This window comes from Mastacembelus armatus, chromosome 22, assembly GCF_900324485.2.
Source record: "Mastacembelus armatus chromosome 22, fMasArm1.2, whole genome shotgun sequence".
NCBI lineage: Eukaryota > Metazoa > Chordata > Actinopteri > Synbranchiformes > Mastacembelidae > Mastacembelus > Mastacembelus armatus.
The window spans coordinates 3947813-3971891 of NC_046654.1; the positions used below are offsets into that span (position 1 = coordinate 3947813).

Consider the following 24079-nt stretch of genomic DNA (forward strand, 5'->3'; position numbering starts at 1 on the left):
CTGGTTTACCTTTGGCTTAGGAGCATGTACCATGTTGTCAACTAAACTTTTAAACACTGATTTGACACAGATGTTGACATGTTGACATTAAAAGTAAATAATCTTAACAGCTAGTGTATTAACGTCAGTGAACTCCAATGCCCATAATGCCCTGCGGTGCTCTTTGGTGACATTTCAGCTTTTTTTTTGTTGTTTTTTGTTTTTTTTTCTCTCTGGTTGGAGCTGCATTGTGCAGGTGGTGGGATCATTTTCATTAATAAATGTTTGTTCATTTCATGCTTTTTAACAATGTTTGAAGACTGTTGCTTTGGCTAAACATCAAATGCTTACATTTATGGCTTTTTACTACCTTGGACATGTCTATGCTCTTATTGGTAGCCCATACTTCTGACACAATTTCTCCTCTACTACATGTCTGAATCATTGTGTCAGCAGCTGAACATTGACCTCTTTTTCTCTGTATTTCACAATACTCACTCCAGCTCTGGAAGGAAACAAGAATAAAGGAATACACTGATTTGGGCATATTTTGTTGACGCAGAGAGGAAGTTACTACATCTGGGGTAGAAATGAAGAAAGCCGTGTCATTTCTGATCACCGTCTATGCCTCTGTGCCTGTTCTTCTCTACCTGTTTCCCTGGATACTGGGCCATGCCATATTTGCTCACTTGTGTAAGTGATATGTTTTTTCAGTTTGCAGTGTTTATTCAGTGTACAGTCATGACATCTTAGACCGAGCTGTTTCTGTTTCACGCTTCATATTGTGCACACTCTCATGGTTCACTGAAACAGTTAAAGAGAACAGAGCCATTGTTTTTAGTAACGTGTGCTGTTGCTGAGTGTGTGTGTGTGTGTGTGACCTCACAGTTTAGTCTTTTAAATACAGCAAAAATGACTGAGGAGAATAATAAACAGTATTGATAGATAATTTGTAACGAAAATGATTAACTAAATGTATCAGGATGTGCAGCCTCATAACCTCGAACAGCACAACATGATATGACACAGTACTAGGGCTGAGTAATATGCTAAATATTGCTACTAAAATAATATTTTCACTTGTATAAAGAAATTACATAAATTTATTTTTATATACAAACATTTCTTCTAATACATGTTTTATATTTTCACATATTTTAGTTGTATTTTCAAAATATCATGCACTAAAAATGTACAATTTTACTGTATATGTGATGCATTACTTTAAACAAAACCCTACACATAAAACAAAACTTTCTGTCAAGCATTAAGGGAACAAAATCCCATTTCGATATAATTTCACTGAAATCAATAAATTATAATACTGACGAACTGTATATGCAGCTGGATACATTATGAGACAAGTATTTTATGATAACTCACTGCAATACAACAGTGTGATATATAAAATAAACAAAAATGATACTGACCTTGTGCACTCTTGTGTGCTGCAGTGAGGCTTCCATTTTTCATGGATCTCAGCAGACCTGAAGATGTGCTGAACCACACGTGCAACTTCTACCTCGACACAGATGAGGGTGTGTCAGTGGGAGTTTGGTGAGTCATCTGTAGGTTCTTTTTGTGTCCATTTAAGTGCATTACTACTTGAAAAGATCATGAGCATGCACAGGCATATTGAGTACAGGTGGTTACTGATAGAACACAGCCACAGTCTACTCATTTAGCAGCAGGAGACCCACTCAAAACTGTACTGTATACCTTAAATTACAGGTGCATTTGTTTCCCCTCTCTCCCTCTCTCTTTGTGCTCCATAGGCACACACTCCCTGCCAACCAATGGGAGAAGGCCGTGGGGAAAAGCCCTGAGTGGTACCAGGAGACTTTGGGAGACGACCATCCTGTTATTATCTATCTCCATGGAAACGTAGGCACCAGGTGAGATGAGAGCAGCAGAATAGAGACCCTTGAATTGCTCCTAATGGAGTCTAGTGGGTATTTCATGACTGCACAGTCTCCTGGGTTTATCCGCAGATACAATGCACACAAGGTTTTGTGGATCAGAGTAAATGAGTCTGAAAGTGTTTGTATTCATTGCTCTCATGTCTTTTCTGCAGGGCCATGCATCACAGAGTGGAACTGGTGAAGGTATGGTTCCTGGTCTAAAGCAAGGTTGATTTTCACTGTTAGTACAGATTTGACTTTCAGCTTTAGATAAATTTTTTTGTCTGTTGCAGGTCTTAAGTGCTACAGGGTATCATGTCTTATCTTTAGACTACAGAGGTAAGATGTTTATTGTTCTCCAAGTGATTGTTTTTCAGCTAAATGCAAACATAATGTTCTGTCTGGGGTCCTGGAGACCCCTGGGCTCAAAACACATAACAATACAAGTTTAACATTTCAGTGTCATTCAAGATTTATGCCTAAAAACTATTTTTAATGTCTGTTTCATGTCTGCTAGACATCACCTGTAAAACCTGATTAAATGCGAGTTCTCAGGATATTCATATTCGATATATCTTTGATGCATGTTGACAGTATTGTTCATGCAGAATCCCATATCCTAAATACATGTTTGTATTTCTGTTATTGGAGTTTTAGTTTGTTTTAAGAAATAGGCACTTTGACCTTTTAGGCAGTTTTAAAGGTGAATAGTTTATTCAGGTCTAAATAGAGTGTATATCATGTTTCTGATTTATTCTCAGTCAGTTATCAGTCAGTATACCTATATGGTTTGGATACGATCAGGATTTTGTGGCTTTATGACTTTAATTGAGGTTTTGGAGACTCAACTGGGCAACCAAGTGAAGCTGGATTGACCAATGACGCCCTCTACCTGTACCGCTGGGTAAAGAAACAGAGCAAAAGGAGTCTTGTCTGTTTGTGGGGGCACTCGCTCGGCTCTGGGTCAGTTTCTCTTACAGACACTTGAACCACTAACGTCCACTTTTCGTGACATCAATAGAGACAACTGAAATGATCTGAGCAAAATGCATTTTTGTAGAGTGGCAACAAATACTGCTGTGAAAATACAAGAGCAAGGTGAGTGTAAAACCACTGTAATCTCACACAGATGATTCTTTATTCTGGCTTATTAGGCCCCTTATCTCAAGACTGTGGGCAACTATGCTTGACTGGCATCTCCTTTAATTTCCTGTTGGCATTGCTGCCACTGTTAGTGGAGGGTAAATTATACCCTTGTAACTTCTAATTATCCTGCTGTCCAATGACCTCCTATAATAAACCTTTTTCACAGATGGCATGTTGGCATGTCACCTCAGGAAAAGCACAGGTTGAGGTTGATGGAAACTGTGGATTGTGTGATTGCAACTTGGCAAAATTTTAGTTTGAACTTCACTGAGAAAATCAAGAAGATGCTGACAGTTAGAAAAAAAATATTTTTTAACATAACATTTAAGAGTGGGTTATTACTAGATGCAAAAGATATATTACAGAGATTACTATACAGTACATACAGTGTACAATAAGTACTTAATACTAATGTGGAGGTCATATAATAGAACAGAGCAATCAGTGATATTGGTAACACCTGTGCTTTTCCTACTATGACAAACATCTGCTGTGGAAAAGGTGGAACTCTCCTCACCTTGATGCTGAGCAGATGTCCAATCAGCCAGAGGAGCAGATGGAAAATTTTCTGATTGCAAGAGATGAAGAATGTATTTGAAACTCATCAACTATAAATTGCATTCAATGTGCACATTCTTCCATAACACAGCATATTACACCAGTTAGTCAATACATACTGACTACACAGTGCAAGCCACTAAATTTAAATGTTATGTGTTTTATAATTTAATTTAACTTGACTGTCTATAATATCAGGGTCTGCTGTTGATGCTTTAATCCTTGAAGCTCCTTACACAAGAATTGGAGAGGTCGTAAACAATCACCCGCTGAGTAAGGTGAGGCCAGCTGTTGCGACAGTGTGTCTGCTGTTTACCAAACCATAAAAACACAGCTGTTGAAATTTAATCTTAGATATATCATTCTAATTTCACCATAATCAAATATTAAGGGAACTTCATCTCCACTGGGAGTCATTCATAAAGTTTACTAACATTTACTATGTAGCCATTTCTATGCTGTAAGTCTTTGTAACAGTGTGCATGATATTGCGATTAATATTTCTACACATCTTTTCTTGCAGATGTACAGGTTCCTCCCAGGATTTGAGAGCCTGTTGTGGAACATACTGCAGAGGAACGACATAGTGTTTGCTAATGAAAAAAAGTAATCATGATAAACTGTTCCTGTACCACTTCTTGGTTGATTAATCTGACAACAGCTTTTGTGTACTCAAGCTCCCATGCAGAGGATAGTGTGCAAAAGAAAAAAAAAAAAAAAAATTGAAATGGTGCTAAATTAACTTTACTTACTAAATTAATCTCTGACTGAATATCCTCTACACAGTTTACAGACCTTGACTAGTCCACTTCTCATTCTGCATTCAGAAGATGACAGTGTTGTTCCTTATCACATGGGTCTAAAGGTGCAGTAGGTCTTCATTTCACTTTCTTTTCCTATCACTTTAGCTAATTTCTTAGTGCACATGGATGCGTATGTATCTTTTGTGTCTCCAGCTGTACCAGATATCACTCCAGGCTCACAAAAGGCACAGCACAGAAGTTCAGGTTGAAATGATCTCCTACAGTGCCAATCTTGGATTCTCCCACAGCAGCATCTATTTAGATCCCAATCTGTCAAATGTAGTTAGGTAAGGTCAAAGTTCAAACCGATGTTAATGTGCAAAACAAGTGTCAAAAAAACAAAACAAAAGAACAAACGTGCTTCACATTTCCCTTCATTTTTGCAGGGGATTTCTACAGAACCAGATAAAGTAAAGTGGCTCTAGAGAAGCCGCCTGTCTTGCAGGTTTTCGGTGGCTCCTGCTCTCAGCACCTTCCAGTTATCAGGACAGACACTTCTGTACAGATTTATTATTGCAACAGAAACATAATAAAAGTGCTTGATGTATTATTACATAGTAGGTTTTTATTTCAACACTGGGACAAAATTCAAATCATAAATTTAGAAGGTTTGTATTTTTCCTTGTCCATATTATACTGATACAGTCACAAATAAATCTGCCTGCAGTACGGACAGACTTTGTCACTCAGCACATACAACAGTCACAAGAATGTAATTGATTCAGTTTAGTCAGCTGCTCTGAGACCAACATCCCACTGAATTCCTGATGCAGAAACCCCACCCATCCTGAACTCTACACAGCAACTCCACATTGTGCTGGAGCTGAAGGACTGTAACAGGCAAATTTCAGTGTAAGTGCTTCGACTCAGGTGTGGGCAGTAAAATGTGTAGAAAATGATGTGCACATGTGATTTCTGGACCACTCAGCTCTTGAAACGTTAAAGACACAGAGGAACAGTTGTAAACACACAGTAAAGCAAAAACAGCCTCACATTTTCTTCAGAGCTCTGGCTGTTTCTTCGATGGCCTCTCTGGGCTCGTTCGGTGGAGGGATCTTCAGATTGGTCGGCTCGACGCCCCACACCTCAGTCGCATACTCCTTGATGGTTCTGTCGCTGGAGAACTTTCCTGTGGCTGCGATGTTCTTGATCACCATCTTTGTCCACTCCTTTGGGTTCTTTAGAGAAAAGAACATTTTATTTACTAGTTTAATTCTGTTTCTGTCTGTTTTGTATCTTCTTGCAACCATGTTCTTAATTCCCACTTATCCATTTTATACTCTGTACGTTATTTTGGCTGCTGTTAAACTTCAATAAGTGTTACATCAATAAGACTACAAAATAAAGAAAAAGAAATGAAAGGCAAAAAGCCAAAGTTAAAGGGGAAGGAAAGGTGAAAAACACCAAAACAGAAGCAACACAATTTCCTAGAAATGTCAGGAAACATGACTTGATCCTGGTCTGTGTGAGGTAAATGTTACCTGGTAGAGCTTGCTGACTTTTTCTTGGCATTTCACATAGTCTTCAAAGTCGGCAAACACTTTGAAACTGATGAGAGACAATGAACCTTCAATAAAACAACTCAGACAATGTGACCTCAACAAAACTTTATCATTCAAGTAACAAAAACTACCACTAACTAAAGGACAACAAAAAAGTGTCAATATGAAATGACCTACATAATGAAAACTTCATGTTGCTCACCGGTCATGTTTGAAGAGCATGTTAGTCAGGTCTTTGAAAAGCTCTGGATTCCTGGGGCTGAAAAATCCACTTGTGATCTGGTCCATCACTTGTTTCAGCTCAGGAATTTTATTGTAGTACAACATGGCATCATATCTAAAAATAAACAATTAAAAGGACGTTTCTAAACACAAACTCATCCATTATAGAGAATAAAGTCTTAACAGAGACACCTTTACCCCTTTTTGTCCATTTCAGCTACGTCCTCCACCCTCATGCCGAAGATGAAGAGGTTCTCCTCTCCAGCCTCCTCGGCCATCTCCACGTTGGCTCCATCCATGGTGCCGATGGTCAGAGCTCCGTTCAGCATAAATTTCATGTTGCCTGTTCCTGAGGCCTCAGTGCCAGCGGTGGAGATCTGCTCCGACAGGTCTGTGGCAGGTATCACTGAGAAACATACACAGTGCGATTAAGTTGAAAGAAGCATTCACATGCGCTAGAAAAGGTGTAAATATTCAGGAATAAATCCTTCCAGATGATACTATAAAACAGACTGGAGTGCAATGCTTGTGGAGGTGGAAGTGGAGATGCAGTTGTGTGTTCTTATGATATGGAAAGATGTAGTGTTGAGTTGTCTATATGGTACCTTTCTCTGCTAAAGACACCCTGTAGTTCTCCAGATAAATGACCTTCAGCTTGTTTCCAACCACAGGGTCGTTATTCACCACATCAGCCACTGAGGTGATCAGCTTGATGATCATCTTTGCCATGTGATAGCCTGGAGCAGCCTGCAGAAGGCGACAGTGGACGGCTTACTATAAAACTAAAATATTACACCTCTTCGTCTTTATTTATGCTTTCTGTCACATTGGTTCGGCTGAGTTGGTACCTTTCCGCCGATGATCACCGTTCGTGGTACAAAAGGTGCAGTGGGGTTCTTTCTGATGCCTTTGAGACCAAGCAAAGGGCACAAGCTCATTATGAGTGAAGCAGTTTCAACAAAAACAAAATATGGACACATCAAACCTGTATACCCTCTCTGCATTGGCTGCAAATTAGTCAGAGAATTCAGTTTATCATACAAGGACCATACTGCAAAATACAGTGATCATCATATTAGCCTCAAAACACTTGAGTCCAGTGGTGACCAGCCTGACAGCTGCTCCTTTAGCCAATACAACACTTTACATTAAGCTATTATGCTTCAGCACTGGCCATGTTTGAACTTTGTCTCCATTTTGATTTGATTATTTAATTTTTACATTCATCAGCATTAATTAATTGGTTAAATTCTGGTTATTTTTCTGTCATTCAATTTCTTAATTATACTTTTCAACTCTGTCATGCTTTTTTTATTTCTTTAAAGGAGCTACATGGAAGAATCAGCATATAAATAAAGCTCTGCATGTTACACAGAACAGAACTGCTGATGAAACTGCTTTCAGTCTGAAAAGCACATGGAAAATTCCCAGACTCGTTATATTGTAAATGGAAGCTGCATCCCATTGTTTTAACATGCACAGAGTTGGGTGGGGAATCATTCATATGCGACATATCAGACTGTATTGTGTAAACTGTCACTCAGAAATCAAACCTATGACAAATTGTGCAACGGCCTGGCACTTAATCAAACATGAGAGGGTCACATACGGTTGTACATGGTGATGACATGCAGGCAGTTGAGGAGTTGCCGCTTGTACTCATGGATTCTCTTCACATGGACGTCAAACATGGAGGATGCGTTTATTTTCACCCTGTACTCTTTCTCCAGGTACTGACCAAATTTCACCTTATTGTCCTGTGAGAAAATGAAAAATATGCAACTTGGCACAAAGGACTATCAGTTAAAGCTACTAGATAAGAGGTGTGGCCTGTCTGAGCACGTACAAGAGTTCAAAGCTGCAAAATGCAATTCTGCAGAGCACAAATAAATAAGACTAATGTGTCTGCCTGCAATGACCTGCAGAAATAATCAACAATTGGCAGATGGTATTTCACTACTCAGCAAAATGAGTATTAACTTAGTTATGCTGAAATGCATACATGCTCCAGTGAATCACAAGATATATCTGAAGGGTGTTGAAATTAATAAGAAATGAAAGAAGACAAAGTTCTATGAACTTTTTTCTAAATTCATATCTGATTTCATGAAATATTGGAGAATTTTATCTTTGTAAACAAAACCAGCATTTAGAGGGGATCTATAACAACAGCAGTCAGATAAATGGTGGAGTAAAACATACCATAGTTCCCTCTGAAGCGTAGCAGAGACAACAACAAAGCAGCATTAAGTGAATACAGAAAAATTGCACCAGTACAGTATTTGTGTAAATGCTAGTTCCTTTGAACTACTACTGAGGAATCTACCTGTTTCACTTTGGAGACATCACGGATGAAGGCAACATCGTCAACATAGTCATTCAGCTTCTGAAGCTGGCTAAGGTCTCTCACATAATTCTCCCCGATGACCTAAAACAAATATTAAAGGTCACAGTAAAAGGTGTGTGCAGCACTTCACCTCATATATATTTGGAAAGAGACACAGGCTATAAAGAAGTCAGGAAAGAAGCCTCTGCCAAGAGACGATGATGCGACAGCTGAGGAATATACTGCTGAGGGCTCAACCAGGCCTTAACCACCACACTGTCTCTTGGCACTTGACCATCTAGTTATTGCTGTGGCAGCTCAAACAGACCTCGGCTATGAGCTCAGCCAGCCCAGGATTGCAGAGGAGCAGCCACCGTCTGGGAGTGATGCCGTTGGTTTTGTTCTGAAACTTCTCTGGTTCAAGTTCACTGAAATCATGAAATCTGGTGAAAAAAACAAACAAAAAAAGAAACGTGTTGTTGAGCAGGAGTAATGGACAACAGTGGAAACATCTTAATTCAAATTTGTTTTATTTCCCTACCCCAAAACCACTGGATGAATTTTAAACCTTTGGATCTTTCACTAAATGACTAAACATGTAGTACAGACAACAGGTCAAAATTGTAATTTGTCTAATAGTCCTGTAAAACTAAAGACATTTCAGTCAACTGGATTTCACATTGAGATCAGACGGTAGGAGAAAAGCCAGAGCACCACTGTTTTCAGGTTAACAGCTGTATATTATACATGATTTGTAGGAAATGCACAGTCATGCAGAAACTGTGAACCCTTAATAATGTGACCTGACTCATACTCCACTCTCACTGCTCAGGAATCCAGGTTTCATCCTGCTTTTTCCATTTCTGCCCTGGTTTCTGAACATTGAGCAAAGCTCCCATCATGCAGTCATGGCTGAAGGTGTGTGACAGACGCAATGATTCAACTCTGTTGTAATATATGAGGCCACACTCATGGTGTTTAGCAACAACCGTTTTAGTGGTTTGTCTATTTTATGACCTTTTGAGCTACAGTTTGATCTGAATCTTTAGTTTTGATTCACTGTGGCTTACTGTTCTGTGCATCCTCTATGTCACCCAGAGTTAAAGCTGTGTCTCATCTGTGTGTCTTACACTTCAGTCTTGATGATGTTGGAGTGTATCTCAGCGACTCCATTGACAGCGTGAGACCCCACGATGCACAGGTGCGCCATGTTTACCCTCTTGCATCCTTCTTCTTCTATCAGAGACATTTTCCTCAGTTTGTCAATGTCTTTTGGAAATAAAGCTGCAATCCTCTGCAGAAACAAGACACAAGCATCCTTGGTACCCGATACAGTTAGCAGTAGTAGTAGAAACTTTATTTTAGATTCATATAAAACACTGGCTGGCTTAAAGCTGGAAGACTGGGGAACTACCATTATAACAGATTATCCACAGGTCCCAGTAACTTACATCAAGGTGGACCTGGTTGATCTGGTAGATGATCTGCAGGTGTCTGGGCAGCAGCTTCTCCAGCAGCTCTACAGGCCAGCGCTCCAGAGCCTCAGGCAGGACTGTGTGGTTGGTGTAGGCAAAGGTGCGCCTGGTGAGGTCCCAGGCCTGCAGAGGAGGGAGGAGCTCATTTTTAGTCCCCTCCACATCAAATCTGCAGTTATTTACATACAGTACGAACAAGAAGAGCTTGACTAAGTCTGAATCTTTTACACTTCCTTCATATCCACCCTTCATCCCTCCACAGCTAATTCTGCATCAACAAACTATCCCTGCCTGCTTGGACTTTCCCTTTTAACTTGAGTGAGAAGTTTCCCTATTGCACCTGAACATTATGCAACACAGAAATATGTTTCATTTGTCATGCTCCTTGACTTGGACTTCCTTTGTGGTACGTGTTTGCATTTGTTCATGATTTCCTAATTTAAGTCTGTTGCAGCTATTGACAGTCACTCTCAAAAAGCAAAATGGCTCAAATCAAAGCTGTCAGGTCTGACTGGCACCCACCTTGTCCCAGTCAAGTTTCTCAATGTCCACAAAGATTCTCATCAGTTCGGGGATGGCCATGGCTGGATGGGTGTCATTCAGCTGGATGGCAACCTGGAAAACATCCTTCAGTGAGACTGCTGCCTCAAAGGGCTTTTGAGCAGATGTTTTCTGTTCTATTCTATTTAACTTATTTCTTCATGACTTTGTGGTTTGTGCAGTTTCTGTATAGAAAGAGCTGTAAACATCTTATTGCAATGGTCCTTTCAACACAACTTCCTAATGATCACACTCAGGAAATGAAGAAATATACCTTGTTTCCACTGAATCAAGCACAGCCCCTTTGTCTTTACATCCATTGTCTGTTTTTGATGCTTACCTTGTCTGGGAAGCTCTCAAACGAAGTCCGGCCTGCCACTCCCTTCTTAGTGGTCTTGAAGCGGCGGATGATGTCTTGGAGTGTGGCTGCCACTACAAAGTACTCCTGCTTCAAACGAAGTTCTTTTCCTACAAAGAACTAGAGGATACAGCAGGAGAGATGACAGAGACAGCTTTGATTTGAGTGCAGCAGACATGTCATCAGTCAAAGATGAAGATTGTGTCATTCAGCATCATTCCTCTCATTATTCAGTGAGCCATCAATGAACTACACACCAATATGTACTTAATGACTGAATATTGAACTCACATTGTCATTGGGGTACAGCACACGTGAGATGTTCTCTGCCAGATTTCTGTCCAGAACAGCCTGAATATAGTCTCCAACATTAACTACAGACAGTTAAAAGTGTCTTATTTACATTGGCACTGTTGAAAATGCTTTTTTCTTAAACAAAGCTTCTAAACTCTGCAGGACAGTAAGAAAATACCGCAGTTTGAGCAACCCAGATATCTTGTTGCATGTTACTAGTGTTGCAGCAGTTTCTTACTTTCTTGCAGTTTTTTTTCTGATGAAAACCAACAGTCTGTTCTGCTAAAGCAAGATTTTCATGAAAATTCAAACTGGATTTAGGACTCACAGTCTCTCAGATTAAAGTCTTTGGGGGCACGAGCAGACCACAGCCTCATGGTATTTACAGTGTTGTTCATGTAGCCAGGGATGGGCGTGTCATAAGGCATTGCCAAAACCACCTGCACAGAGAAAATGATTACAAAAAGAGAAATGCTGTACATGAATATTTGTGTAGAATTACATTGTAAATATTCTTAAATGTTCATTAAACATTTTTTATACTGCAAATAAATGCTAATTATTAACGTGATACTGCTAATGTTTCTAGAAGCCTAAAAAATAAAAGCCTTCCCTGTGTTTTACCTCACCAGTAACTTGGTATCTTTACCTGAGTGTCGACCCATTTGGAGCCATCTCTCGTCTCCTCTACTCGTCCATAGAAGTGAACTGGCAACATGTACTCAGGACGTGCTTTCTCCCAGGGGTTTCCATGCCTCAGCCAATCATCTGCCTCCTCCACCTGCAGCCCGGGGCAAAGCAAACCTTATCTGACCTCTGACCTCTTAAAACAGCACTTTCAAGTAAGAGAAATAAGGTCCTCACTGCACTGACTGTCCACTATCAGCAGGGAGCAGACATACAGGTTCATCCACCTCAGTGGAAATCCAGTTCAGTGTTCCGAGGTTCATGTTTACATCGAGGGCTTGAACTACAAATAAGCAGCAGAATTCAAAAGGGCAAGCTCCTTATCACGGGAATGTTTTTCTCCATCTACCGCCAAACAACACCAGCGTCTGCCGTGACGGAAAGACTTCAGCGACTGTAAACTGACCGGACCAACGGCAAAGTTACTGTTAATGATTAGCTCGTGATGTATTCTGACCTAAATCATTTCTACATTGGCTCTGTTTAACTTGGACTCTTAACACCATGAACATCTGAATTTCAAAGTAAAAGATAAGAACAGATCTATGGACTCTAGAGAGATAAACTGGGCTGTTTGCAGGGAGATGCTTCATAACTTTAGGGAAAATCAGACGTATAAGATTCTACTTTGAAAAGTAAAGATGCTAATTAGCAGACAGTAACATTTTGATGTAGTTACCTGCCAGCCGTCTCTTATCTTCTGGTTAAAGATCCCATATTCATATCGAATGCCATAACCATACGCTGCAAGACCCAAGGTGGCCATCGAGTCCAAGAAACAAGCTGTGGACAGAAAAGACACTCACACAACCAAAAATACAAACGCTATAGTGCTGAAGCGAAAAACTAAATAGTGGCTCATGGTGCTGATAAGGAGGTTTAGTGTTCATCTGCTAATTTAAACATTTATGTGGCTTCAAGTTGCTTCACATGGTCAATAAGCACAAAATATTCTAGAAAGAACCTTTAAAGCTCTTTTATCAGATTTCCCTGTGACTTTTGTTATGTCGGGCTTTACAGGAAGAGGTAATGATAAAACCACCTTATTTTTCTCCTCATCTCTCTCAGGTTCAAACACCTGGAGCCTTTTACCTGCCAGTCTGCCCAGACCTCCGTTCCCCAGCCCTGCATCCTCCTCCATCTCCTCCAGCTCCTCCATGTCCAGGCCGAGCTACAGCAGAGGGCAACAGGAAATCCTTCTGTTTTATATTTTTATGTGCATTCAACATGTGCTTCTGTGGATGTTGCCTCTGATTCCATTAAAGGTCAAACCTGGTAGATGGCTTCATCACAGGCGTTCTGCAGCCCCAGGTTGATCATTGTGTTTTGGAGTGTCCTGCCCATGTAGAACTCCAGAGACAGATAGTACACCCTCTGGACATGCAAAAATATACTGAATGTCTTTGCATAAACTGTATCTTTTCAGAACTTTTATACATATAAATTGAAAACATTTATAGTCTTTGACACGAAGGTGCGGAAAATGTTGTGCAGCTCTAGCTCAGCATCAAATGAATAAAATTGGAAGAAGCAAAGTTTTTCCTGCACAAAATGTCTTTGTAGACATGATGACCTCAAAATATGTTCTGCACCTAAGTGCTTGGAAAGTGTTATGCAACAGGAAAACAACCTACTTCCTAAAAATGTTTTTCAAAACAGTAAAAACACGGCAGAGGACAAACACAGGGCTTTCTTACAACACAAGCTGCAGCTATGCAGCCATGTAAAAGGGGATTTAAATATCTAGCAATGCATAGTTTATATATATATATCTGAGGACTGGAATGGGCCGATATGTTGTATTAGTTTGACAAATCATTCATCTACGTTTAAAACTGAATGTTTCTGCACATCTTTTGCAGAAACAAACGTATTTAGTGCATTTTCAGATTCTCCAGGCATTTCCGGTGTTAACTGCGAATAATGTCTCCACGCACAAATATTAGTAACATCGTGAATGACTCTCTGACAGTCTGACTGGTGTGTTTTTACCTTTGGGTCTGCTTCATAGTAAAACTGCTGTGTTCGGATCCACCTGCCCACCAGGTGATCTCTCACCGTGTGAGCCAGGGCAAAGTAATAATCCCTGGTCGTCGCAATGTTTCTGTCTTTCACCAGAGTGAAGTGCAGATGTCGATTGAAGCCTTTCTTCAGTTCTGCGACATTCTCCACCCCCACAATCCCCCTGATGCTGATCTGCTTGCGCTTCTCCTGGTCGGTGAGAGGCGTCGCCATGCTGGGAGGGCAGCGTGTGTGCAGCTCGGTGTGGAGTAGGTGGCTGTGCAGGTCTGCAGCTGGTGTACCTGTCCTGGTTGAAGTGGAGCTGAAAGGTAACATGGTGGCAGTTTTCATGCACCAGTCTCCTCCTTCTGCTGCTTGTCATTGGTGAGTGCAGGGGGGAGGGAGTTTCCCTGTCCGGCCTCTGCTGAGCTGCAGGAAAAGTTTTGTGTTTGACATAAATCTCCATGACTTTACAAGGATACGATTCAAACTGATGTTAGTCATAGCATGTTATTCTGAAAACAACATCCTAATTAACATTTTGCTTCTCTTTGTAGATTTAGACATCCTACATCTCTGCAACGTGATCTGAACCAATTCCAAACATGAAATTAAACATTTTGTGTTGGTATAATTATTTTCCCACTTAAGCCACATCATTAGTTAAATGCAGCTGAGAGCAGTAAAGGCGTTTCAGTGATTGCAGCATAAATACAGCTGCATCTGGGTGACCCAGCATTTGGTGAGTCATTATTGTGGCCAAAAACTTCACAGTGAAGACAAACAAACACTCTGAGTGACTCCATGACCATTTGTTCAGTTCAGTTGAGTCAAGCATTAAGACTATAGGTACTATAGGCATTGGTGAGACAGTTTGTGGTCAAAGAGAAAAAACACAGAGAAACTCTGCAATAGATTAAACATCATGTTCTCCTGCTCCAGGAGCTGTGCATCTTCTGTTCAGAGGAAAACCTGATGCTGTTTGGAAGAAACCTGCAACTGAGAATTGGATTTATTTTCCATCCACACAATGGCCCAAGACTAAAGCCAGACCAACAGGGGAATGGACTGAGAACAACAAGGGTCTGGACTGGAGTGCAGATCTCAATCTGAGATTCATAGCTGGACTTGACTCAACACAGTAATTTCTGTCTAATGTGCATCCAATAAAAGCTAACTTGGTAGTATTCAATTCCTTTACCAGATAGTGTATGGAAGGCAGGGGATGTTCACAGTGGGTGTCACATAAACTATATTTGTAATTAATTTAGTAAAAAATACATTAATTTAGTGTATTTTACTGTTGAGAACTTTCAAAGTGTATTTTGAATAAACAGACGTCACCTTGTTGACACCTATTTATTGAATATTCACATAGAGAAAACATAGAGGCTTATATTACACTTTAAATCATCATAATAATAGCAGTAATATGGTAATGACAGACATATAATTTAACAATCAGAGTAATTATACTGAGTTAAAATCATAGTAGTAATGCATTTCATAGCCATAAAATTCTCCATAGACATATTTCAACATCACTGTAAATAAGAATATTGATGGTGGCAATGTACCTTGGGGGCAAACAGGGCAAAAAGAATCACTTTGGAGTCAAAATGAGGTTAAAATGCAGGTAACACACACTCACACACACTGTCTGTATCTACATTTGGAGATATAACACACAGTGTCGCCCAGCGACTCTGTGCACGTTTTCAGTAATTCAGTAAAAGGTTTGACAAGGTTGATTTAAATCACCCATGGGACTGTTTTAAAATCATGAAGTGGATTTGGTTGACTTAGAAATGATAAATGTTACAATCACACATTTTTAATGTCAGCACCCCCCATGTTCAGTACAGAAACATACTGTACATTTATGTCATTTTCTAATCAAATAAGTTACATCTTCACAGCAAATATGTTAAAACTGGTTTATCTTGTGCCAAAAAATAACAGAAGTGTGTGTCATCTCATACTGGACATATAGAAAATCCCTTCAGTGAACTGTTTTGCTGCATTAAAGCCATTTCGGTTTACTTGTCCTGAATCTGAGGTTGTGTAACGCTGTGATAATGGCTGCTCTTGTCTGTGTATGAGTCAAAGGAAACTCTCTCTGGTTCGTGACCCACTGTTGAATGAGCTGCTCTTGTACTGTAGTGTTATAATTAAGGCCTTGAAAAACAACCAATTAAATGTTGCATAAATCAAACGTTGTGCAACTTGCTGAAAGCTGCAGGAGCTGAGTTTACTTTATCTTTGCTAGCACACATGTGCACATCATACTGGAAATGACAAAGTTTACTGCATGCAGCCACTTTAGCAGCTATGTGGTATCAGTCCCAGATAATTTACAATCAACCCACGGGGAGAGGAAAAATATCCTCAAAGATTCAGAAAATGAAGTGACCCTACAATACTGTGGCTGTTATATCCTTAGCAAACATGAATAATGTTGAGTTTTGCCCTTTTACGATAGAAAAAACACGTAGCAGCAGGTGAAGTCCGGCATCACAGATGTTACAGTTGACTCTGCTGAAGCAATGAATCTAGTCTGTAGCAAAGTTTCATAAATCTTTTGGGTACTGAAGAGTGGATAAAGGCACTCCCATGAAGCTCAACCACAGGATAGCACCTTACTGTATGTAACTGTATATCTCACGGCTACGACGCTCAGGGAAACTTTATGGGCATCTTTAACAGGTAACGTTCCCTCTAACTGAGCCCTTAACATTTTACTGCTGCCAGGAAACATTTTACAGCTGTGAGACTCTAAGGACAGCAAAGTCTTTCAGGGCACTTGGATCCACACTGAAATATCTCAAATACTATTGGCTGGGTTGCTGCTGGGTCTCCTTCTGGTGCCACTAAGAGGCTGATTTTTGGTTTGTCTTAGTGTGAATCTTAATTTTACTGATGTTTCTTGATCCCCCACTTATCCTGTAGCACTAACAGCAAGTCAAAGTGTTCACCTGTCCTGTGAAACATCTGGATATCTACCAGCACAAATTCTGTACAGACATTCATTGTTTCTAGATGATGGATCCTACTGACTTTGTTGATCACGACGTTTCCTCCTGCATGAGGTTGACATTTGTGCTTGTAAGTGAAACTACTGAATGAAGAGCTATAAAACTTTTTGTACACGTTCATGATGAATTCTGAACTTTGGTGACATTCATTTCTCAGGTGTGATCTTCAATACTTTAATAGCCTGCAAATCTGACTATTCACTGTAAGCACGCTGCCATGTTATCATCAGCATTTAGCTTAAAGCATCAATGTGCCTAAGTACAGTCAAACAGAGCTGCTGCCTCGACTTAGTCCTAAGAAATTCCTGTTCGTCTGACATTGGTGTGACTGAGAAGGATGTTGCCCTAAAAACATCTGGGAGCATCATGGCCATTCTTGTTGCTTTTGTAGGACATGAACTAGTTCTCATAAAAACCAAAAAGCCTCTTCAGCTCGAGAACAAACTCTAAACTACGTTTCAAAGTGGCAAAAAGCTTCAGTTTCATCCTCTCTGCAATAACTGTACATGAAACAAAGAAAGGATGATGAATTCTCATTGAAAAACATTAATAACTTATTTAGCTATACACCTCTTTGCAATAGATCATTTCAATAACAATATTACAAAACTACCAGGATTCAATCACCTACAGTAAAAAAAGACCTAAGCTGCTGTAGCACCTTATTCAAACAACTTCACAGTCATCATCTGTAACTCACATCAACACACAGAACTGCCTGGTTTTTATTCCATTAAACCCCCTAATCCCCCTTTTTTGATTTGACAGCTGCACTACAGAGAAAGCGAGCATGAAGGCCTTGCTTCCAGTAGCGTTTTATAAACCGATGCTGTATTTTTTACAGACAATACAGAAGATTCACAAGCTAAGCCACTAAGAAAAGCTTCTCATTTACACGGACGAGAATACAACATGATGGGGCTGACCCCAGGGGTCACTGCAGCTGCTGACCAGTCTCAACCCATCCACCCCCTCATACACCTCATAGATCTGCACAGCAAAGACGTCTCACACTCCCCCTGGGGTCATTCATGACTGAAGGCAGGAAAAATATGCGTGTGTGAAAAAGAGTAGAAAATGACTGGAATAAGATAAAATGTAGATGTATGATGGCTGCTCCTTCTAAGCTCCTTCCTTTAAGGAGATGGTTTGACTAATAGGGAAGCATTAGCTTTGATCAATGCCACTCTCAATACAAAGCTATAGCTTAGCATAAAGACTGCAAACAAATAAAACATCTAGCCTGACTGTCTAAAGGTAACACAACCCACCTAGCTGCACCTTTAAAGCTCACTAACACATTCAAGCCTGTAAAATACTGTCAAATCATCGATTTGTGTTTTTACACTTTGGTTTTTCTACATCTTAATAAAACACATTATATATATGTAACATTTAATAAGTCAACGTTAGAGGTAAATGTATAGTGCTTATTGATCTGGACAGAGCAAGGCTAGTTGTTAACCCCTGTTTCCAGTCTTTATGCTAAGCTAAGCTAACCAGCTGCTGGTTATAGGTACATATTTACTGGGCAGAGTCAAACTATTCTCCCTTTAAGCATAAATGATCACTGCACATACTTTTTTTTCCTTTCCTTTCCAAGTCCATCATCTTCTCTAACTGTCTGTAGCACATCACATTACAAGGTACAGATGCCAAAGCACGGTCCTGCGAATGGTCCACGTGTCCAAGGTTTAGGCATGATAAAGGCATGGCTCAGCACTGAATGGGGCCTGTTACACAGAGTCACAGGGTTCATGGGTCAGGGGGACAAGAGGAGGTGGGATCATAGTTACTGACTGGCAGGATGAATCCTGGGAAAGCCTGGGGAGGTTTTCCCAAACCTGGTGGTGATGTGTCATTAGCACACAGAGCTAGTCGGATCCACCTCCCCGGGGGTGTAGAAATCTGGGATGGGTAAACCAGTATGCAGTGTGACCTGAGGAAAAACACATTTCCACAAAAATATAGGGGTTAATAAATTATGGTAAAGATCCTGGATTTATTCTTCCGCCTGCAGGTGGAGCTGTTGAACTATTCCCTCAGTGTTTTGTCTTGGGGGCACTTTGCTTTAAAAACTTAGCAAACCAGCTGAGAGCAATGAGAAATGCAAAGATATTAACTGCTGTTGAGACTTTGAAGCTTCCTCTTTCAAAGTTTAATCTCCTGAGTCCATATTTGTAAAAGTTAGAAAAGCAGCCTTAATGAAGTGCGTTGAAATTATGTGGCCAATTCAGACACTATGGTAAATGTGTAAATTCTCTGTTCATCTGTAGAGACTCATGCTGTACCTGGACGTTTCGGTTGAGGCTGATGGCAGGGTAATAGACGCCTTCCAACCCTTCGAACGCCACCGGACCCTGCTGCTCATCGTTGATGAGGAAGATGACGATCCTACGAGTGAAGTCAAGCAGCACTCCTATTGTAGATCCTTTACTGATGCCACCATCCGTTCTGCAAAGCCACACACAGAGAAATGAATGAACAAATAACAGAGTTTACATAATGTCAGTAATATCCTGTGGAACACAGAGTATTTGCAGGATGCTCGTATCATTTCCGTCCTTTACCTGTTGGTGTGAGAGTTGTTGTGCATAAACCAGGAGCGGTTGTTGTCCACATACATGGCCCAGGCCTTGTCGTCCTTTCCCAGCATCACATCCTTCAGGACGTCGCCCCGAGCGATCCCAAAGGCTGGGTCTGGGTGGTTGTCATAGCGATCGACGGTCATCTCCCAGTAATGTACGCCGCGGGAGAAACCCGAATTACCCATAACCACCCTGTCGTCATAACTATTACACGTCACCGTCAGGTTGTCGTTGGAGAAAATGATGTCTGGGTGAGCGGAGGCTGGATCGAAGGTGAACCAAGCAACTGTGCACAAGAAGGACACACACTGTTGTTTAGCATCAATCATATGAGCAGACACAAACATGTTGGACTTATGAAGGTGAGAAGGTTGGAGGTCAGGTGAGGTGAAGTTACACTGTAAGAAATTACTTGAAGAATAAACATTTATATGAAGAAAGATGAGAAGAAAACTCACTATCACTCTATTGATGTTAATTCTTATCATCATACTACAGTTTATTACAGAACTTAATCCTAACAATCTTAACAATATCACACCTGTTTCAGACAGTGTGCAAATAATTGTATAATAGTAAACCTTCTATTTTAGGTGTAATAGTTTCTTAATATTTCTTATCATTAAGAAATAATATTAAAGTACTTTTTGACCTGCAGTTTTTGCCATGCAGTAAGATTTCTATTCACGTGTAATTGTTCTGGCTTCAAAATCCCAGCAAATATGACCAGAACTATCTGCATAGCTTTATTCCACTGGTTAGTAATAAATATGTATAGATCATCCAATAATTTTGCAAACTGCTTGACTCAGGATTGGAAAATAGTAACATAGCTTGATACTCTATCCAGAGAAATATGGGAGTTAAACAGATGGGAGTTTGCACTTTATGTGGGCTCCACTGGGTTTGCTGGTACATGTCATCATGTGCAGTAAAGTTTCATTACAAAACCTTTATTTCCCAAAGGAAATAAAGACATTTATTAGAAGTCTGTATTGAACCTTTATTAAGTGCAGCCAACAAAGCAGCAAACTGCCCACCTGCTGGTTTGAGGATAAAGAATGAGCTGATGAAAGAGGCAATGGCCAGGAGGGGGGTTAGAGAGGAAACAGTCAGCAATGAGAGCCGTCCATACCTGTGCCTATAGACTGAATATCGCATGGAGGGAGTCCAGCTGAAATGTGAAATGACAGGGGAAAGGACAAGAGGGGAAAAGAGAAAGAAAAAGAGGAGAGGAGGAGAACGAAGCGAAGCATCGAAGCAGGCAGTGTAGAGGGGTTGGGAGGGGAGGTGGAGAGGGTAAAAAGCAGGTTTGATCAGGGAAGCTGGTTCAACTCAGTGGCCAAAAGATCAGGCAGAAAATCCCCCAAACAAAAGCAAAGCGCTCGTAGACATAAACCCGGATAGACTTGAAAGGCACAAGCATGAACACAAAAAGAAAGACCGTTCTGATTTCCTTCTTTCCATGGGGGAAATAAAGCCGACAAAATCAAATCACAGTCCAGTTCAGGTGAAGGACGTCAGATTTCTGCAAAAAGACTGAAAATGTCGAGTGGTTAGATCAGTTTGTACAGCCACGACAGCTGCTGAGTGCAGACTCTCAGGTGGGGAGGTTCTCTGGGCCTTTCAGGTCCACTGATGGATGACAAGCTTCCCCATCTATGCAGAGCAGCATTAGACTAATAGGAAAGCAAGCACATGGGTGGATTATACACATACAGCAGTGGCTGGATGTGCATGGTGTAAAAACACACTCTCAAGCAGAATTCCCATCCTGCTGCTGTGATGGGTTAACATCTTACAATGAATATTTTAATGCAAAAACTAAGTGTCAAACCATTTGGGCACAGGAACATTAAAGACAGTCAACTGCTGTGTACGCTGAAATAAAACTGCAGTAGTAACATGTGGCATGTAGCTCGGGCAGCAAATAAACATGAACATGAACTCTGTGGTTCATGTGATAGTAGTTGATATTTCCTGACCAAAACAGGGGGTGACAATGAGTGTCAGGGTTGACAGGTGGTCAACATTTACTGATCTTAAAACTTTAAAACCGATTTGATTTAGTTTGAGGCTAAAAATCTCAGCAATTTGTGACTGAACCGCTGTTAAATTTGGAACAGATGGTCTAATCGTGGATCCCAGATGATAAATAATCCTGATATCCCATGACGTTCCCTCTATGGCACCATAGGCTGTGGTTTAGAGTTAGAAACTTGACTTTATAGATTTTAATCCTGCAGTATCAGGACAAAATTTATCCAACGTGTTTGTTTATGGCTAAATTCCTAAATAAGCCAATTACATTTCCATCAGCCTCAGTTGCACTTGTTTAATGCAAATTAGCATTTTCAGCATGCTAACATGCAAACCTGATATGATGGACATGTATGTATTACACCTGTTAAAGAAGATCATGTTAGTATGCTGTTGATAACACAAGGCTCTCCTTTGCAGTTCTCTTCTCCATTCTTCCTTCTGTAAAACACTACTCTTTTGAAGGGACAGTTTTCAGGCTTCCAAAACCATCTTAGTTCAGTACTGCAAGAAGAGAAGCTGTAAAAAATGTATCTCATCGGCAAATCTATCCCAAAATACAAGTATCAGGGGAACAGATGGATGAATTCTGTGTAAGAGTGTATTTTTCCTTAAAGATACACATCATATCAGTGAGACGAGGAGGAAATGATGCTTAACGTACTCTCAGAGGTCTGCATGATCAGTGTCTTGCTGTACTGGCCCACCCCGCTGGCGTTAAAGGCCTTCACTCTGGACTTGTAGGTGCTGTTGAAGTGAAGCCCGTCCACTGTGCAGATGGTCTCAGTCCCCACGTACACCTCCTGCAAAGATATGGTGCTTCATGTTGAGCTGGCAGATACAACAAGTGCGTAATTATGACACCAAACAGTCACATAGGCCAGTTTTTTTTTAATGCAGCCAGCTCGGCTTAAGAGGGAGTGTCCCATTTGGAAATGGTGAGTGTAATAAGTGAGAGCATGCATGCGTTTGTAGAAGTGAGCGTGGGCGAGGCAGCCCACACTGGAGTAAAAATAGACTTGGGGACACAACTTGCCAGGCTCAGCGTGGCGCTGCGTTGGCGAGCCTCAATGAGTCAGAGAGTAGGAAGAAAAGAAGAGAGGAAGAGAAAACTTCCTCCACTATTTGGAAAATTTTGTGTAGAATGAAGTGCAGTTATGATCATATGATAAAAGTCAGCAAGGGACAAACAGAGCGTTCATACACCCTCAAAAGAGACGGATGCCAGATGGGAGGGTCTGGGCCCCATGAAAAAATGCTTTTCTTAATATTGTATTTATGTTTTGTGGGGCACTGTTAGTCCTGGGCTTTTGGTTTATGTGACTGCATCAATCTGGTGCTGTTTCTGTCTTAACGCTACTCTTCCATCGTAAATTGTCACATCGCATCACAAAATGTGATACAGCAGTGTTTGCACTTTAAGGCAATTAAAGAATAAAATATGAGCCGCTAAATAAAATTGCAAAGAAAGGCGGAAAGGAGGTCATGACGCAAATGAGCTCCAGTAATCTGACATCTCCCACATATCAGTCAGCATACCAGGCTCTTACCGACCAGTCCTGTGTGTGTAGAGGTGTGTGTGGTTATGTGTGGCAGCCTGGAGCCATTTCCACGGGATTTAATGAAGGTAAACACAGTGGACAGCCATGCATAATCACACTGTGCTCTGCCATGATGCTTCTCAGATCAGAAGCTGTGGATTTATAGACGTGTTCTGCTGTAGTTGGATATCAAACTGAAGACGCATCTTTTCATTCAGTAGAAATCAAACCCTGCCAATATCCCATTTATTAACAGATTATTGCAGACTGACCTGCTGGGCGTTCTTCTTTATCTACATTAAATATATATATATATATTTTACTCTGATCCAATGCATGTGGTGGTTGGTGAGGGCTTGTTTGAAACTGTAATTTTGAGCCATTACTCTGGTTGTTTTTGTTGCTAAGTGTGCCAGCAAAGTGACACTGCCTCAGGAAGACTCTGAGACATTTGTTCTTGTTCAGCGCTGCAACCCCAACAACTCATTCTCAATAAACCTTCTCCCTATTTCTTGCTCTCCTCCCACCTGAGCTCTGTGCATGCTGCTCTTGGCACCAAATACACAAATGAAGTGAATATCAAACCTCCCCTAGCCTCCTTTTAGTAGCAGAGCCTGTGTGTATGAGATGAGATGCACAGACTGAAAGCCAGATTGCACAGAGAAAAACAACCCATTGACATTTAAAATACACAAAATTTTACCAAAGTGGTTAATTTAAAAACCAAAATATATAAAGTTAGGAGATGTTTATTTGGATCATCACCAGCTATCAGAGAAAACTGCAACAAATATCCGCAAGCTGTAACCCAATTTGACTGCCTACCAATTAGCAGTTAGCGGAAACAGTTGGTGAATCTGTTGACAGATTGGACTTAAATGATCACCCTCTTATGGAACAGTTGTAATTAAGAGAGAAGGATGAAGACTCGTACAAACGCACAATTAGAGAACACAGAATGAACTCACAGGGTGAGCGATGATGGCCAGCTGGCTTTAGCAAAGGAGAGCAAACTGACTAAATTAAACACAGGATACCAACAGCTGCTGGGCCTTCAACATTACACAGGGATTATTTAGCTGA

At 40.6% G+C, this 24079-nt stretch overlaps 3 protein-coding genes and 1 long non-coding RNA gene across 6 annotated transcripts in view; 2 read left to right on the top strand and 2 right to left on the bottom strand.

Annotated features, from left to right (window-relative positions):
• The first annotated feature begins 221 nt into the window (after positions 1–221).
• On the top strand, positions 222–4937 carry LOC113126425 (lysophosphatidylserine lipase ABHD12). 3 transcript variants are annotated; one of them, XM_026300439.1, is made up of 13 exons: positions 222–235; positions 483–672; positions 1434–1536; positions 1755–1874; positions 2054–2084; positions 2174–2219; positions 2714–2843; positions 3528–3616; positions 3783–3862; positions 4108–4190; positions 4371–4449; positions 4541–4674; positions 4774–4937. In XM_026300439.1, the coding sequence occupies exons 2-13, from the start codon at positions 570–572 to the stop codon at positions 4799–4801; spliced, it is 1026 nt and encodes a 341-aa protein (XP_026156224.1). In that variant the 5' UTR covers positions 222–235; positions 483–569; the 3' UTR covers positions 4802–4937. The 3 variants fall into 3 exon arrangements, with proteins under 3 accessions (XP_026156224.1, XP_026156216.1, XP_026156232.1); XM_026300431.1 differs by lacking the exon at positions 222–235 and having other exon boundaries at positions 428–672; XM_026300447.1 differs by lacking the exons at positions 222–235; positions 3528–3616 and adding an exon at positions 2941–2978 and having other exon boundaries at positions 429–672.
• Positions 4933–14126, bottom strand: pygl (phosphorylase, glycogen, liver). Its single transcript, XM_026300420.2, has 20 exons — positions 13784–14126; positions 13064–13165; positions 12884–12962; positions 12471–12574; positions 11754–11885; positions 11433–11544; positions 11102–11184; positions 10793–10930; positions 10435–10527; positions 9889–10035; positions 9568–9731; positions 8766–8880; positions 8438–8539; positions 7721–7868; positions 6960–7018; positions 6717–6858; positions 6310–6517; positions 6092–6226; positions 5869–5935; positions 4933–5565 (listed from the first exon to the last, which is right to left on the bottom strand). Exons 1-20 carry the CDS (start codon positions 14024–14026, stop codon positions 5377–5379), a joined length of 2562 nt encoding a protein of 853 aa, XP_026156205.1. The 5' UTR covers positions 14027–14126; the 3' UTR covers positions 4933–5376.
• On the top strand, positions 10908–13361 carry LOC113126445 (uncharacterized). Its single transcript, XR_003295310.2, has 3 exons — positions 10908–11043; positions 11737–11946; positions 12860–13361. It is a non-coding gene; the product is annotated as an uncharacterized LOC113126445 (long non-coding RNA).
• Positions 14127–15191: 1065 nt separating the features above from the next.
• Positions 15192–24079, bottom strand: part of trim9 (tripartite motif containing 9) — a 29318-nt gene continuing 20430 nt past the window's right edge. The window contains exons 7-10 of the mRNA XM_026310887.1: positions 22120–22258; positions 19398–19701; positions 19119–19281; positions 15192–18766 (exon numbers count right to left, since the gene is read on the bottom strand). Coding sequence (XP_026166672.1) covers positions 18689–18766; positions 19119–19281; positions 19398–19701; positions 22120–22258 — 684 coding nt within the window. The 3' untranslated portion in view covers positions 15192–18688. The remainder of the gene's footprint in view (positions 18767–19118; positions 19282–19397; positions 19702–22119; positions 22259–24079) is intronic.

Coding starts and splice junctions, on each gene's coding strand:
- pygl (XM_026300420.2), bottom strand. CDS start 14,026: ATGGCGACGCCTCTCACCGACCAGGAGAAGCGCAAGCAGATCAGCATC. Junction 10,036..10,434: donor AGAAACTTGACTGGGACAAG/GTGGGTGCCAGT, acceptor CCTCCTCTGCAG/GCCTGGGACCTCACCAGGCG. Junction 7,869..8,437: donor ATGTCTCCAAAGTGAAACAG/GTAGATTCCTCA, acceptor ATTTTCTCACAG/GACAATAAGGTGAAATTTGG.
- LOC113126425 (XM_026300439.1), top strand. CDS start 570: ATGAAGAAAGCCGTGTCATTTCTGATCACCGTCTATGCCTCTGTGCCT. Junction 1,875..2,053: donor CATGGAAACGTAGGCACCAG/GTGAGATGAGAG, acceptor TCTTTTCTGCAG/GGCCATGCATCACAGAGTGG. Junction 4,450..4,540: donor CTTATCACATGGGTCTAAAG/GTGCAGTAGGTC, acceptor TTGTGTCTCCAG/CTGTACCAGATATCACTCCA.